General features: G+C 34.5%; 1 protein-coding gene across 1 annotated transcript; it reads right to left on the bottom strand.

Annotated features, from left to right (window-relative positions):
- Positions 1 to 603: 603 nt before the first annotated feature.
- Positions 604 to 15,543, bottom strand: LOC136040098 (uncharacterized). The gene is made up of 3 exons (XM_065724191.1): positions 15,270 to 15,543; positions 3,487 to 4,844; positions 604 to 1,058 (listed from the first exon to the last, which is right to left on the bottom strand). Exons 1-3 carry the CDS (start codon positions 15,536 to 15,538, stop codon positions 889 to 891), a joined length of 1,797 nt encoding a protein of 598 aa, XP_065580263.1. The 5' UTR covers positions 15,539 to 15,543; the 3' UTR covers positions 604 to 888.

Consider the following 15,543-nt stretch of genomic DNA (forward strand, 5'->3'; position numbering starts at 1 on the left):
CGTCTCCAGAGTCTGTACAGAGCTGTCACTCACTTGGTATCATCAACAAGAACGTTAGAGAACTTGTAGTTAATAATTTGGTCTTCCCCAGTTTCCACTGGGGTTGTTGTCTCTAGATTGGATAATAATTGAGTTGGTAGAATGTTAATTGAGTTGGCGTTAATTGAGTGGATCATGTTGCATTTGATTTTTATTGCACATTTATTGATAAATAAAAGAATTCAGAACTAATTAGCTGTCGAGTCGACTTCTTTAACCCCGAGAACAACCATAAACTTCTATATAATATTATCATATTGCATATGGCAATTGCCAACCTGTACCCCCTCTTAAATTGGGGCTGCTCATAAAAAATGAGAATCTCGAAAAAAAAAAAAAAAAACAACAAAGAATAAGCTAGTTTTCACTCAATCAATACTTAACAATTCAGAAACAATATAAAGACCTAGAAGGGCAGTTGATTCTTGTTCTTTTTGAACACGGGTTTCACTCTTAAGAGCTCCAAAAAATGTGCATACTCCATGTTATATGAATACGTTCATGATTATTTGTTGAATTGAAATCTACCAATATCCGATAATAGCTTGAAAACAAGATACAGTATTACTAGTTCCTTTCCAAACTTTAATGATAGATCCTTAAATTTTATAATAGCTCGTTCATATTAAAATTTCAGAAATAATTATTAACTATATGTAGAACTCTTTAATTAGTAAAACCAGTGTGTGTTACCAGACAACTTTAAGCCAAGTTCTTAAAAACGTAGCTCCTCAAAAATACGAGGCGTAAACACAACAAACAGTAAAATGTTTAAGTTTACAAGATCAAATATCAGATAATAGTGGTAAATAAATGAAAGTCGAAAAGCTAGAAATTAAATGTTTAATTTTAATTGAAAAATTCACCCTCTTCAAGAGCATCATCAGCTGCAGCTTTCAGAAGTAGAGGCGACAACAATTCATTAAAATTATATTCTTCAATATCATTATCCAAAGCAAAGTCTGTTTCTTCAATTGGCATTTCAAATTTACCAGACTTTGGCTTCTGTTGCTTTGGACCTAAAAAAAAACAAAAAAAAACATTAAATTTTGGAAGAAAGATGGTGTAACAATACTAAGAAAAGGTTCCATCTGAAGAGAAAGAAATAGAGGGAGGGTGAGAGAGAGTTAATTTTGAAAATGAAATGTCCCGTCTCATCAAAGTACGATAGGATAAAGGCAGTTAACCGAATATTATTTGATAGCTATTATTCTAACAATCAAATTTTTGCTGCTTTACTGTAAAATCTGTTCCAAATAAACTTTGCATTTCTTAAATAGCTGCAGTCAAGGCCCATCAAGCAACGAGTTTTTCCCTATACGAGCGTCTCGTGCCCAGCGGTGAAAACCTTCTCGTGGAGCTCCTGAGATTAGTAAGCCCAAATAGACGCCTATTACTACTAATACCAGTCATAATCCAGCCACTGGTCGTCCTGGCCATGAGGCAGGGTATTTTGAACATAATCTATTGAGATGCATTGACAACAGTAATGGCTGTCAAAATAATACACAGGAGGTCAATCCCCTTGACATGTGAACAGCAAATCATGGCACAAAAAAAGATACTTTGAGGAGAAATCCAAGGTAAAGAAAAACATTTCTAGTTACTTAGTTAGATATGTGCCGATTGCTGCTGACGACTGGCAAGTGTAGGGTGGCTCTTTATTCCAGTATTGCCTGCCCAAGCCAGTCTGAAGCTGGCGGGTGGGGTTCTGAGGATAGGGCAAAACAATGGTGGGCGCCTTAAAATTATTAAGGAAGTCCCTTCTACAAAAAAAGAAAAAAGATAGACACACCCTATCTCAAACTAACATACCCCAGGAGGAGGGCGTCACGAGTGCTTTTGTACCCCTCCTTTTGGCGACGCACGAAAAACTAGCTTTGACTACTTTCAAACAGAAAATTAAAAAAACAAGAAAGGTAGCCAAATAAACTTAGCTTCAAAAATTTCAAATAGGCTGTTAACTGACCCATTTCTTCTCATTGAATAACACTTTCATGATATTCTAAATAGTATCGATTATATCACCTCTTCTCTCAACTGATGAGCACAAGTGTTTCAGATAATTTCTTGATGGACTCAAACGTTTAATTGGTACATAGTGTTGAAGGTTAGTTCAAGAATGATGGCCAAGCCAAGCAACAGTATAATTTCAGTTAAGAACATCATTGGGCCATGCAATGTAGGCTTATGGATGGGAGTTTATTTTAGGAGAGGGGTGCAATCTGATGAAAAGGTAAAAAAAAATATACATAGGAAATTATATGCAAAATCGTTGAGACAACCTGCGCCCCCCCCCCTCTGTGTAAAGCAGCCTGGTGAGACCTGACAACAGTGATGATATTGGAGATAATACTGACATAGGTATCTATCTTCACTCATAATACTGGCAAAACTAAGAAAATAAATATATAAGGAATAAGACACAATATATATTTTTGTTTCTGAATAAAGTTAGAAATTTATTAGCACTAAAATTTCCAAAACATTTTGTATACTATAGATTTAAGCTTTCTAAGGATGATTTTAATAATCTGCTATTCTAAGTTTCACTTTATAGCTGAATTGACTTCTACTCTTATTAAACTATGATATTGATACTTACATTTCGTACACAAAGCTTTCTGTTTTTGCTTTTAACAGAATAGGTTAAAAATACAGTTATGAGTTCATAAAAAACACAAATATAAGCTGTTGGAAGAATATAAGTAAAGGTAAATACACTGATTAGAAGGAGGAGAGACGGGGTAAAAATTTTGTCCCTAGAACAATGTAAATGGGTGTACTGTCACAGTGAAGTCATGCTTCAAAAAAAAAAAAAAAAAAAAAAAAAAAAAAAAAAAAAAAAAGCACAGTCACAGTGATCAAGAACTTAGGAGGGTATACCATAGTATTGAAACATTGCTGCTTTCTATCTTCTGGTTGAGATTGACTCAGCCCAATAGCTGGTATAACTAATGTAACTAAATGGTCGAACTGGTAAATCCCTGACTTGAGATCAGATAAACTTTAGTTTATTTTGTGATAAGTTTTTATGCCAAGACGAAGGTAAAGCAAACAAAAAAATAGTCCTTGTCAGTTGCTGGAAACACACTCAAAAAGCGAAGTTAGGTTAATCCTAATGAGAAATAACAAAACATGATGATAAAACAATACTTTAGAATTAAAATTATGGAAACCCAACCAACCCTAAAGTAACCTAACACCCACCCCAGCCCTAATGTGCAATTGTATAGCCCAAATTATACAAGTCCAATGCATTGTATCATCCATCACTTGTTTTTGTAGCTATGAAACCAGTTTTCTGAGATGTAACCTAAGGGTAATTCCTGAATGTTTGGTACTCATCGATTGTTTCCAACAATCAATGACTACCAAAAAAAATTCTTAAGTTATAAACAATACACAGAAAACTGGAGTAGAATAAAACTTAGTTATAGAACTTACCAAGAAGGCGCACGACAAACTTTCCATTTTCTGCTGAAATAACCAAAGCTTTTTTGTATTCTGAAAGAACTGGCTGATAAGACTGATCTAGCTCCAGCTTCTTAAAAGCGATCAAAGACCCTTTCTTAGGCATATACACTAGCGAAGGGAAGGCAGTAAAATCCTCCTCTTTTCCGTCACCATCAATACTGTTGTTAGGGATGGGTGTTGAATTATTAGTATAAATCTTTGATACATTTTTATATTGGTCCCGTTTTGTATTGATTTTCTTAAAGACAGGAGGGGATGCACTACCTTTCAAGCTAAACAAAGCACTAAGACCATGCCTACCCTTGCTATGATCAGCACAAGACTCTTTTTGAGAGGATGAAAGTGAAAATGTACTTGAGGACAAAATAACACTATCAGTAGGTTGAATGTTACTGTCATTAGCTTCATATTTTTTTTTAATTATAATATCTGACGCAGTATTCAGAAGAGGTAAATCTCGTGGAGTTGATGTACTTAAACAATTTTGAGTGACAGATGGTGAGGAAAAATTTGACTTAGCCAAATCAACCTGCTTACTATATGTGCTACTGCCAGTATAGGAGGATATTACTTCTTCCATGTCTACTTTTGAACCATTGCTATAAGTAGCCGATTTTTCAGCGCTTATTGAGACCTGGTCTTCTTCTGAATCATCACTTTGATCTGATGGGAAGCGAATATGCTTTGAATTATTTGAAGTCGGTTTTAAAGGTGGTAAAATAGGTTTTGTTAGGAGCAATAGCTCAGGCCTAGTTACAGTAGCCTTTTTTCTATGTCGTCTCTTGCGTTTTCGATGGATTCTCGTAACAATTGCAGTTTCATCTTCATCCTCTTCTTGAACCAACTGATTTCTTGCAGCTGCAGTGGTATCTGTATCCTGCGTACTCCTGCTAATACTGGAAGGAAGACTAGGTGGAAAATCTACATTTTTCTCAGGCTTACAAACAACATCACCCACTGTAATATCAAAGATGGATCCAATTTTATTTGTTATACCCTCATCATCACGAGGTTGAGAAAAATTATTTTCAGGTGGTTCATTGAAACTATGTTTACTTGACACAATAGGTGAAGACGACTCTACAGATGTTGTGTTGTCACTAGGCTGTTTATCATACAAATACTGATGCTCTAATGCTTTATCTTTATGGTAGTTTGTTTCGGCATCAATGCTTGAAAATGATTTTTGATCGATCTTGATTCTTTTTGATGTATGATCACTATCCTTGCTGTTAGACTCTGAAAGCTCTTCTACCATTTCTGGAGTACTTCGGCCAGCATCCATTAATGAAGCCTGAGGCTTTGCAGCAGCAACCAGTCTAACTAGCCTGAAAAAAAACAAATATATTAAGTACCATATGCCAAATTATAAAAAAAGGCTGCCATACTCAATTATATTCTATTTTGAAAAGCAATGAGGTGAAATTAGGCCTATCCGCCACATGTGACAACTATGTCCTCCAGACTAGTTTTGAGGCCTTTTTCGGCAGTACAAACAAAACTATAGCGAACAATTTTTCCAACAGCTACGGGTCCGCCAACCAAGCTGAGACTGTTCACTGACATTACCAGAGAATTTTTCAAAAAAATCGAATCGTTGTTGGAGGGTTTGAATCAAAATATTAAAAAAAAACACATAATACAGAGTAGGCAGTTTTCAAACTTATAGCATTAATAGAAATTTGGAAATGCTAATATTTCTTGGCAAAATTTTTGGACAAATTGAAGACAGAATTATCTTGAACAAATTGAAGTCAAGAACATCTTTGGTTATAATATCTTCACCAATGTAGTCACAATTTTTTTATACTGCCTTGAGGCTCTCTTAGACTCACAAACAATTCCTGAAAGATTTTACATTTTTTTTACAGCTTGTAGATTTTTTTTTTTGTCCTGTACAATTGCTATGTTTCTGTGAATTGTCAGCTTTCAAGTTTTGCTAGCTATGAATTCTGTTTTCGCCATCCTAACAAAAATTGTTAGCTAACATTGTTAGCAAATGGTTGGACAGCAAAAAAAAGCCTTGAGAGGGAGGAAAAATTTCAATCTATTCTCCCCTTGTTCTTAGTTCTGCATTGCTGTATAATCCATGAAGAACAGGCCTCTGAGAAACGACACAATTTCTGAGGCAGTTAAAATAACTACAGTGTCATTTTTTTTGGTTTAATTGCTATGTCTTAAGCAAAAGAAGTATCCACCATTTTCATACCCATAAAGAAGAGTCTTCACAGGATGAAGAGTGGAAGGAAGTCTCCACAAAAATTCACAGGAAGTCGTCAAAGGAGTTTTATAGGTTTTGCAAAGTTTTTAAAAATAATAGCGTCTTGCTTAATATTCTACTTTAATTACAGCATAGTTTTGGTAAATTACACAAATTTTGGCAATTCATCACAGGTAGTTTTTGAGTATGAGGTGGTGATTTTATTATCCCCCAAAGTCCCTAACCTCCTGTAAAGTAGATATGCAATTGTTCATCCACCTTGAAGAGTTGTCCCCATTTTCTATGTCATTTAAAAAAAAAAGAAGATAAAGCCACTCTCTAAATGTAAGGTTAATATAAGGGTCAGCTTCCAGCTCATAAACAAAAGGGTAAAATCTTTGCTAGTTTTTGGCCATATATATATATATATATATATATATATATATATATATATATATATATATATATATATATATATATATATATATATATATATATATATATATATATATATATATATATGAGACAAACATGATGAAAAAATGCTGGTTCTAAACACAGTCCTTAGTCATATTAGGAAGTACGATATATATAAAAACAACCAACAGCAGTTGAGATGTATCTCACAGGATGTCAACACCCCAATTATAATAAATTTCAAGTTCAACCATAATTATCATAGATATATAACGAACAGAATATAGCTTTTGGTTAGCATGTCTCCCTGCATAATAGGGTAATGTGCTATCTATTTCTCCATGAGATGTTTAAACCACGTAACAAATTCCATAATTGACAACGTCCCAAAATATGTTATTGTCAGAAAGACTTTATGAGTGTCAAATATTCTTACTCCTGTAATTATGCTCTCCCTTCCTCCCTTTCAATATTTAAGTAGTAAATTTTGGTAATTCAGAACTACAAACAGTCAGAATTTTCACATTCCACAGCAATAATAATGTTAATAATTTATTTTTTTCCCTCTTTTGTTATATTTAAAAAAAAATGCACTATAAGAGTTTAAACAGAGAAAGAAGGAAAAAAACAAATAGAAAAAAGAAAAAATATGAATAATCATCAACTAGGGCGAACTTAGGTAAGTCCGACACTGGGGTAGTTCCAACATCAGTGTATTATTTGGATCAGTGATGACAGATGTCTTTGGTTCCATGTACCTTCTTCTTCTTTTAGCTTGAGTACTTGACAACAGTGATGAATATTTTTGCCATTTTCTATTGCTTTTATAATAAAGCAATTCCAAACTTCAAGGAGGGCTTTTTTGTTCGCCGCGAGGTAGGTAGCAAATTTTAAGCGATAGTGCCAAAAAAAGAGAGATGAAAAATGATTCTAAATAGCTGATAAAAACCAGTCGGGAGATGCAACGAGTGTCGGACTTATCCCAGAAAAACCCGCATTTGGGGTAAATCTGACATTTTGGACTTACCCCATACAGGGTGAATTCCGGCAGAGGGGCCGGGCTTATCCCCTGTATACCAGTGGCTAGGTTTCAGCAGTTCTAGCCAGGATTTCAATGTATTTGTCAATTATTTACAATGTTAACAATACATACTATACATAATTTACAACATACTAATTGAATAGACAAAGAAGCAAATAGATTTCCTGACTTTCCTGCTGTTAGTCTCAGAAAACCTTTGGAACTGCCCAATTATGTTGAGCCAAGTATGGCAAACTCGCAGAAGGTCATGGGATAATGGGGCATGGGGCCTACCAAACAACAGTTCCTAGACGAAGTGAAAAAACATATCAGTGAGAACAAAATCAGTACTCATTTCACAAGAAAATTGGTCAAGTGAAGACTGGCGGTTTGGGTCTAAGAAAAGAAACAACATCTCCATTAAGGAACCTGAGTAACTTGAAAATCCTGAGGGCTGTGCAATAAGCCAACCCTTTTATCATTCTAGGATTTAATGACCTGCTACAAAAAGCAGCAGAAGAGATTTACATTTTAGACAAACTAGAATGTTGGTACAACTTGAACAAAACTTCTTTTTGTCATGATCCTGATAGCCTTAAAATTGCTGGTGCAAAAGGATCATCAGCAATGCAGCAAATTGGTGGCAGTGGGTGTGACAACACACCTATCCCTGCTTGCATAAGTGCTTAAGATGAGAAATTGCCAGTACTGATAATAATCTCAGGGAAAAACACTTGGAGTTCATGGCGACATGTTAAAGATTATCCAGATACATATTTTTCAGCTACTAAGAAAAGATGGAAGACAGCAGACCTGTTCTATAGCTGGTTTAAAAATGTTTTTCTGCCTCAGGTGAAAGAAAAGGCCCTTCTTATTATTGATGGTCATGGCTGCAATTTATTTTTGGCACTTGTGGAGCTCACTTCAGGAAATAATGTTACTATCCTTAAGTTGTCAGCCCATGCATTCCATGTTCTGCAACCCCTTGACAGGGTCATTTTCAAAGGACTTAAATCCTCCTATGAGCAGAAGCTCGTAAACTGGCAACAAACACACAGATGACGTCTCACCAAAAGAAAGACTCATGAAAATTTTATGTCAGATCTGGGAGACTTACCTTACCTCAGTGGTTTCCAACCTTTTCATACTGGAGCAACCCCCCCCCCTCCTTAAAAATGGTGCACCCCCTTTAAAAAAAAATTATTGTGTCCTGTTAATTTATCGAAAAATCAAATTTCATAAATACTTAATGATATTATAATTTATTTAATAGGCTAAAAAATAATATACAATATTATGTAAGAATATAATATATTTATTATAAGAAATATAATAACAAAGCAAAAAAAGAATACATATTTAATACTACTACAACATAAAAATTTAATGCAACGGTTGAGCTTGTTTTTCAGTACAAATTTTCTCAAACCGTTGTTATCAGTTTGTGGTAACAAACTGTAGTAAAGAGCGACCTGGCTCAATAGTAACAGACACTATATAAAACGGAATTTTGATACCAATAGTTACATCAAAGAATCACATTTTAATACCGATTTTAAATATATAAGTTTCATCAAGTTTAGTCTTACATATCAAAAGTTACAAGCCTGAGAAAATCTGCCCTATTTTAGAAAACAGGGGTAAAATCCCCCTGAAAGTCATAGAATCTTAACGAAAATCATACCATCAGATTCAGCGTATCAGAGAACCCTACTGTTAAAGTTTCAAGCTAATATCTCCAAAATGTGGAATTTTGTATTTTTTGCCAGAAGCCAGATCACGGATGCGTGTTTATTTGTTTGTTGTTGTTTTTTCAGGGGTGATCGTATTGACCCAGTGGTCCTAGAATGTTGCGAGAGGGCTCATTATAACGGAAATTAAAATATCTAGTGCCCTTTTTAAGTGACCAAGAAAATTGGAGGGCACCTAGTCCCCCTCCCACGCACATTTTTTCCCATGGTCACCGGATCAAAATTTTGAGACAGCCATTCTATTGAACGTAGCCGAAAACCTAATAACTATGTCTTTGGGGACGACTTAATCCCCCACAGTCTCCAGGGTAGGGGCTGCAAGTTATAAACTTTGACTGTTGTTTATATATAGTAATGATTATTATGAAGTGTACAGACATTTTCAGGAAGACATTTTCGCGCTGGGGTGGGAGTGGGTGGTGAGAGGGGGCTACGTCAGAGGATCTTTCCATGGAGGAATTTATCATGAGGGAAGAGCATTTCCATGAAGCGGGCACAGGATTTTCTAGCATTATTTAAAAAAAAAGATTTGTTTTTCTCCAGGAAGTAATGAGTAGCATTAAAGCTTAAAACGAACATAAAATATCACGTTTATAAAAGGGTTCGTCTTCTCCACAATACCTTGTTATTTACGCTAAAGTATTTTTAGTAATTTCAAATATTTATTCTACGGCCTTTGTGATTCAGGGGTCACATTAAAAACTTAAAGCAAACAGAAATTACTCCATATATGAAAGGGGTTGTCCCCTCTGCAATGCCTCGCTCTTTACGCTAAAGTTTTTTTTTATTGTTTAAAAAAAGTAGAATTGTGAACCCCTATTTGACTTTTTCGGTTTGTATTCGAAAATGACATTTTGGAAACAGCAGTATTCCCCCTTTGCGACAGTCTCGCGCCCCCCTGGGGGGGGGACGCCCCACAGGTTGGAAACCACTGCCTTACCTCTTCACTGATTAAAAAATAATTTTAACGACAGGAGTTTACGATTCTGTTATTCCAAGACGTATTAATTGCAAGATGATTGACAAGGACAAGTTTCATCCAGCCAAGAAACATTGACATGTTGAGACAAAGACATCAGAGACAATGAATTTAACAAGAGTGACAACCAAAGCAAATACTGCAACTAATAAGTTCAACTTTGTTTAGTCCAAAAAAGATTCATGAGCATGAGAAATCATTTGAAAAACCTCTCTTGGACTCAGTCCAGTGCCCTTTTCTTGATGCTCCAGCACCCAGGACATCAGTAGGCAGAGAATTACTCAGGAAGCTGAAGTAATCCCAACCATGGAGGGTTTGAGAGGGCTTGAACAAATACATAAAGAGAAAAAACAAAAGCTCAAGAACAAAAAAGAGAAAATAAAATAGAATATGCTCAAACAAAACCAAAAAAGATAAAAAAAAGATGATCTTTCCTGTGAAGACTCTTATGACTCACTGGGTTCTAAAACTGACAAGATGGATATCTGCTACATTGTTGGCAGCAAGAATGAAGAAGAGGAGGAAAAGAAGGAAAAATTACAGCTAAATGAGTACTATGCAGTAGCATACAATAGCAAACGTGATCAACAAGGCTCGTATATTGGAAGGGTGATTATCTTGCCTGACAAAAATCTTGTTTGCATATAATATCTTTGCTGTCTGAGTGTAGCCAACTATTCATATGACTGACCTCAAAAAGATAAAGTTGAAGAAGTTGAAGAATATATCTTTACAGGGCCATTAAAGCTTTCTGGAGCTGGTCCCTTCACTCTACCATCAGTCCAAATTCGGCACGCCATCAGCCTGTACAAGAAGCACACTAGGGCCTGCAAGTGATCAAAAGTTTGCTTTCTCCACTCTCTCTGATACTAATTGAAATTACTTTTTTTTGACAAAAATCCCTTTTTCAACTAAAAATAAATAAAAAATGTTTTTTCTCTGATATCAATTGAAATTACGATTTTGTCCCTATTATTTGAAGTGTTGTGTTATCTTTTTCGTATTTACGACAAAAACTTAAAAAATGCCATTCACAGATGCTTCTTCTATGTACAGGGTAAACCAATACAGTCGGAATTACCTAATGATAAGCAGAAAACCTGTGTTCCATTGTGGTACATGAAAACTACTAACGAGAGTTTTTGTTTTGCATGATATTTCTGTACATAGAGGTATCCTCTATCATGTCTTAGGGTGACATAATTTTTATCTCTGCAAGCATAGAATTTACCTGGGGTATCAGATCTACCACAGACTAGGGGGTAAGTTTGACACATTCTTACACTAGTCTTCAGGTCAAACAGACAATTCCTCAATCTTCTCTTATAGATCTATATAAAAAAGATGGTATTTTTTCAACAAATGTATGAATTCCAAAACCACAGAGGGATACCAATAAAATACTTAGCATACCGGTAAAATTGGACCCTAACTTTTTTTTCAATTGCAGAGAAGAGGAGAAGATATTCCAAAATGGAATAATAAAAAACACATGTAGTACAAACATGGCATTGTAGAGCTTTCCTAATGCATATTTATCCAACTGCTCCCCCCCCCCCCCACCTCTGGATCCGCCAGTGACAATGAAAGACCAAAACCTGGATAATGTCAATATTCAATGGCGAATGTCCACAAATTCCTTTTTTGCTGCTTGGATTCAGTCAGCTTTGTCAGTCTTACACAAGGTTCAATGGTGACAGGTTAGCTTTCTAACCGATTTTTCAGCCTAATAACCTAACCTAACTTGTCACCATCAGACCTTGCATAAGAGTGACAAAGCTGACTGAATCCAAGCAGAGAAAAGGGAATTACAGACATTCACCAGTGAATATTGATATTTACCAGATTTTGGTCTTTTACCATAGCTTTTACCCTAAAGAGAGTGGAATTCAAAACTCTAAATGAATATTTCAGCCCTATGTCCAAGGGCCATCCTCAGCATAACATAAATGAAAGTATAAAAGATAAACTTACATTACAATTCAAACTTTAAAACTTTTTTTTTTAATGTTTGAAACAGCATTAGCATCATGACTTCAACAATTTTCAACCATGACGAATTGATAAAGTGGGGTGAGTTGATACAATTCATTCAAATGAAATATAAATAATTAAATACACACTTTCAATGCTAATCTTGCCTTTATGGCAGCTAGCCTCAAAGCCCTTTTTGTAACAGGTTCACTAATATTGCCTATTGGTTTTGTAATATATTTCGTTAGATATGTTGGCAGAACCCATTACAATTTAGAAAAATGCCTACAACAGCATAAAGAACGCATAAATAAAGCACTAATTTCTAATAGTTTTAATAACTCCTTTGATTCTGCTTTAGGTAGCCATATTTTTGATAACCCCAGCAACAAAATACTCTGAAAAATTCTCTCTCATTAGTAATGACTTCAAGATAAAACAGGTTGTTTAGGAATGAATTAAAATTAGACTAAAAATAAACCATAATGTTTCTTTAAATAGGGATTTGGGAGGGTACTCATTAAATTCTTTATACACAAATTTAATTAAAAATGATTTAACAAAATATATTATAAAAACAATAGACAATACTAGTAAACCTGTGACAAAAAGGCCTTTGAGGCTAACTGTCAAAAAGCCAAGATTGGCATTGAAAGCATGTATGTCATTATTTTATTTTGTTTAAATGAATTGTATGAACTCACATCACCTTGTTTATCAGTCCTGCTTAGACTTTGTTGAAGTCATGATTCTAGGGCTGTTTTAAAAGTAAAAAAAAAAAAAAAGGTTTAAAGTTTGTATTTTAATGCAAGTTTCTCTTTCATATTTTTGTTTGTTGAGCTGAGGATGACTCTTGGACATGGAACCAAAATATTCCTTTAGAGTTTTGAATTTCACTGTCTTTAGAAAAAAAAAATCCTGATTGTTTCTACTTGTAACTGGTTGTTTATAACATTACCTATCTTGTAAACAATGGAATTTTTCTTTTATCTATAACTTCTCAAGGATGGCAGTGATAATACACCACTCAAGACTCTTATTCATGTGAAAAAGTTGTGAATGTTTTTAGGGAAAAGGTAAAATCCTAGTTGAGTGACTTCTTGCTATCTCAGAAAGGGGTTAGGTTAGGAAAATGAAACTTTTGGAATGGGTCTACAGGCTAGACCATATCCAAGGAAGGCATTTTAAGTACCCATTTCCACTCCTCTCCCTCTAGAGAGCCCTGAAATTCGCCTACATGACAGGTCTATATCTATTTAAATTTTGGCAAAACAACATTTTACCTTAATTTTCAGTTACCAGTTGCTTTTTCTCTGCCTTTAGTTCTGAAAATGTAATTCCTGTTATTTGAGTAGAATTCTGAGTCATATCAATGTTTTTCTTTATCAAAATTTAGGAAATGTTTTTGCATATCTTTAAAACCTTATAAATTAGGATTGAGCTAAGTTACAAAGCTGAAAACAATTTTGTTGTACTTCATTCAAGAAGAAGATCTGTTTTGCAAGATTTCACTTTTATAACACACATATTTTTGAAGGTCACCAAAGGTCAAGTCCCTCTAGAGGGAGAAGGAGTGGAGGTATGTACTTCAAAATACCTTCCCAGGGCATACTTTAGCCTGTAGACACATCCCTGAAAGTGTCATTTTCCTAACCTAACCCCTTTCTGAGATAGCAAAAAGTCAATCAACTAGAATTTTACCAGGAAAGTTTAAGAAGGGTAGGAAGTGAAACCTGCATTTAATGCCCTCTCTTTTTTAATAAAAGCATGTGTTGAATTTTTCAATTTTATTGCCAAAGTTAAAAATTAAGTTTCCCTAGTGGAAGTAAAAAGCAAAGTTGGACCTTTAAATAAACTAAAATCATTGCTTTGCAGTAAATACAAAACTCACATAAACTGACTCATGATTTTTCCCTATAATTTCAGAATTCTGAAAAAATTGCACTTGAAAGAAAACATAAAATCAAAGAAAAAAAAAAATAAAGATGTTATGTTAGGGCCTAGAAAATCTTACATAGCTTACAGACAATAAAAGACTAACTCCTAAGCTCCTTAATTATCTTTTACCAGGTTTAATATCTTTGCCTTCTAGGAAACAGTTTAAATTCTAAAATATAATGCAAGCTCAGTTTTCAGTCAAGAACTGGTTTTTCAGAGTTCTAGACATATGTTGAAACATCACAAGTCAGTTTATTTGGGCTAGTGTGTAAAAGTATATTGTAATAAACTGCAAAGGTAATATTTTTGTTTGTTTTGGGTTTCAACTTGGCTCTTAGCTACAATCAGAATTTTTTTTTTTTTTTATTAATATTAACAAAGTGTAACTGAACAGGAAATCTGAAATTATGATTATTTTAAGATATTTAATTATAGTTGTCAAATTCAAAAAATTAGACAAATTTGGTATCATGAAATGGGTATAAACAGAGAAAGAATAGGTCTAGGTACTAAATTATGATTCAGGGTTTGACAAAAGTCCAATAAACTGAACTACAATTTCTTTTAATTTTCATTTTAGATTCCTTTTCTAAACTGAAAACTATAACAATAAAAGAGTAATACCATCAAATTCCCCTTTAAGGAGCTTCAATTATCTACACTGGTTTATTGATGACAAAGAGCTCATATGCTTATGACATATAAGCTTACTTCACAAGAACCCACCCCTAATTCATTTGTCAACTTCCCAAGATACTGGCAACAACAGGAGGGTATATTAAAAGAAGATATTAAAGCCATCTGCCAGAACCCAATACTGACAACAGTTTTTCTCCTGCCATGTTGTAGATTCTCAGGTAAAACAGTCTGCAATAGTCTCTTAGATAAAAGAGTCTGAGCACCCAATGATGAAGCTTTTACAAAGTTAGCCTAGGCTACTAGATATTGCATGGAATGTTGTTCCCTGGAAGTACTAGTAAGATACATTTGATGTTTAACTGTTAACATCATAAAGTATAGAGCAATTCACAGATCAAGATGGATCTTAATTTGCTCTCAAGAGTAAGTTAAGGTAGGCTAATAATCAAACACTGTTTTCAAAGATAGCCTATGTCTATTTCTTAGCTATCTTAATTGTCAGAGAATCAAAAAAATTACCATAGATTCTACCTGCTTAGTTAGTGTGGGTGTGTGTGTGGAATTATTAGCTTAGTGGGAGTAGTAGGCTATGTACATAGGTCTAATGTCTTTTTGTTTAACATTCTCATTAACATACCCAGCAGGTTTCTGGTTAATAGGCTACTCAGCCATCCCTGAGGTATTATTTGTGTGCTCTTTTGATAACTTGCTTCCACATGGGCTAATGTCTTTTCACAAAAAAATCATCCTACTTTAAAATCCACCTTTATGGGTGGTTTGTTCTAGGCTTCAAAACCAAGGCAATTTTTAACCTTAGACTTAGCATATACTTACTTTAGAGGAAGATAAGCATTTTCATAAAATTGTATTCTCCATTCATGAAGATACTCCAATTTTGTGTCATTAATCAGGAATAAAGGGTCATGTTCTCTATGATTTAGAACCATTCCAAGCTCAGAGCAGTCGATGCTGAAAGCTCTTGATAGTTTTAATAGCACATCAGATACAAATTTCAGTTTTTCACAGGAAAAAAGCAGAATTGACCTCCTGTAATCACTAAAGAAATCTGAACAATCAATTCTTAATAATTTAGCTGAGCACATGCTAA

The sequence above is a fragment of the Artemia franciscana genome, chromosome 20, assembly GCF_032884065.1.
Source record: "Artemia franciscana chromosome 20, ASM3288406v1, whole genome shotgun sequence".
NCBI lineage: Eukaryota > Metazoa > Arthropoda > Branchiopoda > Anostraca > Artemiidae > Artemia > Artemia franciscana.

Excerpts from the sequence above, each read along its gene's own strand:
- LOC136040098 (XM_065724191.1), bottom strand. The coding sequence starts at position 15,538 with ATGTGCTCAGCTAAATTATTAAGAATTGATTGTTCAGATTTCTTTAGT. Across the intron at positions 4,845-15,269 it reads AATGCTTATCTTCCTCTAAA|GCTAGTTAGACTGGTTGCTG; the intron begins GTAAGTATATGC and ends GTTTTTTTTCAG. Across the intron at positions 1,059-3,486 it reads GTTTGTCGTGCGCCTTCTTG|GTCCAAAGCAACAGAAGCCA; the intron begins GTAAGTTCTATA and ends GTTTTTTTTTAG.